Genomic DNA, 3,181 nt, shown 5'->3' with positions numbered 1-3,181 from the left:
AAAAAAAAAGAGGCCAGGCTTGGTGGCTCAGCCTATAATCCCAGCACTTTGGGAGGCCAAAGCAAGTGGATTGCCTGAGCCTGCGGGTTTGAGACCAGCCTGGGCAACTTGGTGAGTCATCTCTACAATAAAATAAAAAATTAGCTGGGTGTGGTAGCGTGCACCTGTAGTTCCTGCTACTTGGAAGGATCGCCGGAGCCCAGCAGGTCGACGTTGGGGTGACCATGAATGTGCCACTGCACTCCAGCCTGGGTGACAGAGTGAGACTCCAAAAAAAAAAAACAGAAAAAAAACCAGGCCAGGCTGTAGTGGTCACATGTAATCCCAGCACTTTGGGAAGCAGAGGCAGGGGAATTGCTTCAGGCCAAGAGTTCAAGACCAGTCTGGGCAACATAGTGAGACCCCCTCTCCCTATAAAAAATTTAAAAATTAGCCAGAGCTGGGCTCGGTGGCTCAGCCTATAATCCCACGCCTTGGGAGGCTGAGGTGAGTGGATTGCCTGAGCCCACGGGTTCAAGACCCTCCTGGGCAATTTGGTGAGACCTCATCTCTACAATAAATAAAAAATCAGCCGGGTGTGGTAGCGTGTGCCTGTAATTCTGGCTACTCAGAAGGCTGAGGTGGAAGAATTGCTGGAGCCCAGTGGGTCGAGGCTACAGTGGCCGGGAGTGGCCCCTGCACTCCAGTCTGGGTGACAGAGTGAGACTCCAACTCAAAAAAAAAAAAAAAAAAAATTAGCCAGGTGTGGTGGTGCACACCTGTAGTCCCAGCTACTCGGAAGGCTGAGGCAGGAGAGTGCTTGAGCCTAGGAGGTTGAGGCTGGGGTGACCCATGATGGTTCCACTGTACTCCAGCCTGGGTGACAGAGCGAAACTCTGTCTCTAAAACAAAACAAATCAAGAAAAAAAAGCCAAAAGTAAAGTCAACAAACCAAAAAGGAGGGCCGGGTGCAGCACAGACTGGAGTGCCTCACCCCCGCTTCCATCGCCTACTCACCATCCGTGAAAAGAGGCTCCGGCAGCTTCCGGAAGAAGGACTTGAGCAGGCTGCTGATCACGTTGAGGTCTTGCCAGCGCTGCGGGGGGACAGACATCAGGCTGCAGGCAGGCCCAGTCGGCGGGCCTCTGTGTCCACCCGTGTCCCGTCAGGCCCAGGCCAGGCCCGCCCTGCGATCCACTCACACCAAGCTCCGCCCAGGCAGTCCTGCCCCCAACACACACGCTGGGCCCCCTTCCACCTCTGCCAGCCCCGGGGGCTCCAACACTCTTCCCCTTCCGCCCTGTGGAAAGCACTGAGCCTGGCCGTTACCCCTCCGCTGGCCAGCGTCTAAGTACGCGTGCTCAGGCCTGGCTCCTCCCTGTCTCAGGGCCTTGGCACTGCTGGTTCCCTGGACCAGAACTTTCCTCGCCTGCCTTCCCGTGACTGGCCCCTCTTCCTGCCTGAGGCTCACTCTTCAGAGAGACCTTCCCCGCCCTCACCGCTGACGCAGCCACCTCACCCCAGCCCTGCCACCCAGTAGCACTGAATCCCCCTGTTGCTCCTTTGTGCTTTTGTCTCCTTGCTTGTGTCTCCCCCGGGACCGTCAGCTCCACGGGGAGCAGGGAGCATATGTCTCACCCCCCGCTGTTCCCCTGTCACCTGGCTGAGACAGTCAGACTGACACTCACTGGCCTAAATCAATTCTCGACAGGGGACGGTTTCGCTCCCGGAGGACGTGGGCAATGTCAGGAGCCATTTTGGTTTCACAGTGGGTGGGGTGCCACTTGTATCTAGTGGACAGAGACCGAGGACGCCAGCAGATTTCCTCCAGTGCACAAGACGACCCCACAACAAGTAACCGTCCTGCCCCAAGGGCCATCCTGCCGAGGCTAAGAAGCCCTGGTCTACCCAAATGGTGATTGAAGGCAAGAATGGATAAAAACCGACAGGGTCGCTGTCCCTTCTGCCCACCAGGGGGCACTGCTGACCTGCATTGCAGGAAGGTCAGGCACAGCCACCTTGCAGGGAGCCTTTCGGGATAACTGAGCCAAGAAAGCGACACAGACACACACAGCAACAGACAGGCTCGCTGCAAAGAATCCACAGCTTAATGCCAGATGATCCCTCAGACAACACACTCCGTGGGCTCAGGAGGAGTTGGACTCCCCTATGACACCTGCACAAACAGCACCCCCCACAAATGATGCCATGATGTCCAAGCCTGAGCGGCACGCCTAGGACTCCCAGCTGGGTGGGGCGTGGGGGCTTATGCCTGTAATCCCAGGACTTGGGGAGGATGAGGCGAGAGGATCGCTTGAGCCCAGGACTTTGAGACCAGCCTGGGCAACATAGCAAGACCTGGTCGCTACAAAAATAATAAAATTAGCGGGGCATGGTGACATGCACCTGTAGTCTCAGCTACTTGGGAGGCTGAGGTGGGAGGATCGCCTGAGACCAGGAGGTTGAGGCTGCAGTGAGTCGTGATCGTGCCTCTGCACTCCAGCCTGGGCGACAGAGTGAGACCCCAACTTGAAAAAACTTGTGTTTGTGACCCACCTGGGCAACTTGGCGAGACCTCATCTCTACAATAAATCAAAAATCAGCCAGGCGTGGTAGTGCGCGCCTATAGTTCCAGCTACTTGGAAGGCTGAGGTGGAAGGATCACCGGAGCCCAGCAGGTCGAGGCTGCAGTGGCCGGGAGCGGCCACTGCACTCCAGTCTGGGCGACAGAGTAAGACTGCAACTCAAAAAAAAAAAAAAAAGGTGTGAAAGTACACCCGGGCTGGGCATGGTGGCTCAGCCTATAATCCCAGCGCTTTGGAAGGCCGAAGCGAGAGGATTGCTTGAGCCCTGGAATTCAAGAACAGCCTGGGCAACTTGGTGAGACCTCATCTCTACAATAAATCACAAAAATTAGCCAGTGTGTCTGCAGTTCCAGCTACTTGGAAGGCTGAGGTAGAAGGATTGCCTGAGCCTAGGAGGTCAAGGTTACGGTGGCCGTGAGCATGCCACTGCACTCCAGCTTGGGTGGCAGAGTGAGACTCTGACTTAAAAAAAAAAAAACAGTAAGCCGAGCTTGGTGGCTCAGGCTGTAATCCCACCCCTTGGGAGGCTGAGGTGAGTGGATTGCCTGAGCCCGCGGGTTCGAGACCCACCTGGGCAACTTGGCGAGACATCATCTATACAATAAATCAAAAAAAAT

General features: G+C 55.8%; 1 protein-coding gene across 1 annotated transcript in view; it reads right to left on the bottom strand.

Annotated features, from left to right (window-relative positions):
- LOC110594779 (rho GTPase-activating protein 23-like) overlaps positions 1-3,181 on the bottom strand; it is a 24,868-nt gene that overhangs the window by 15,868 nt on the left and 5,819 nt on the right. Inside the window, exon 6 of the mRNA XM_021708394.1 lies at positions 997-1,075. Within this exon, the coding sequence (XP_021564069.1) occupies positions 997-1,075 (79 nt within the window). The remainder of the gene's footprint in view (positions 1-996; positions 1,076-3,181) is intronic.

Source organism: Carlito syrichta, unplaced genomic scaffold, assembly GCF_000164805.1.
Source record: "Carlito syrichta isolate Samal-C Ts95f unplaced genomic scaffold, Tarsius_syrichta-2.0.1 Scaffold136100, whole genome shotgun sequence".
Lineage (NCBI taxonomy): Eukaryota > Metazoa > Chordata > Mammalia > Primates > Tarsiidae > Carlito > Carlito syrichta.
This window is presented reverse-complemented; position numbering and strand designations above follow the sequence as displayed.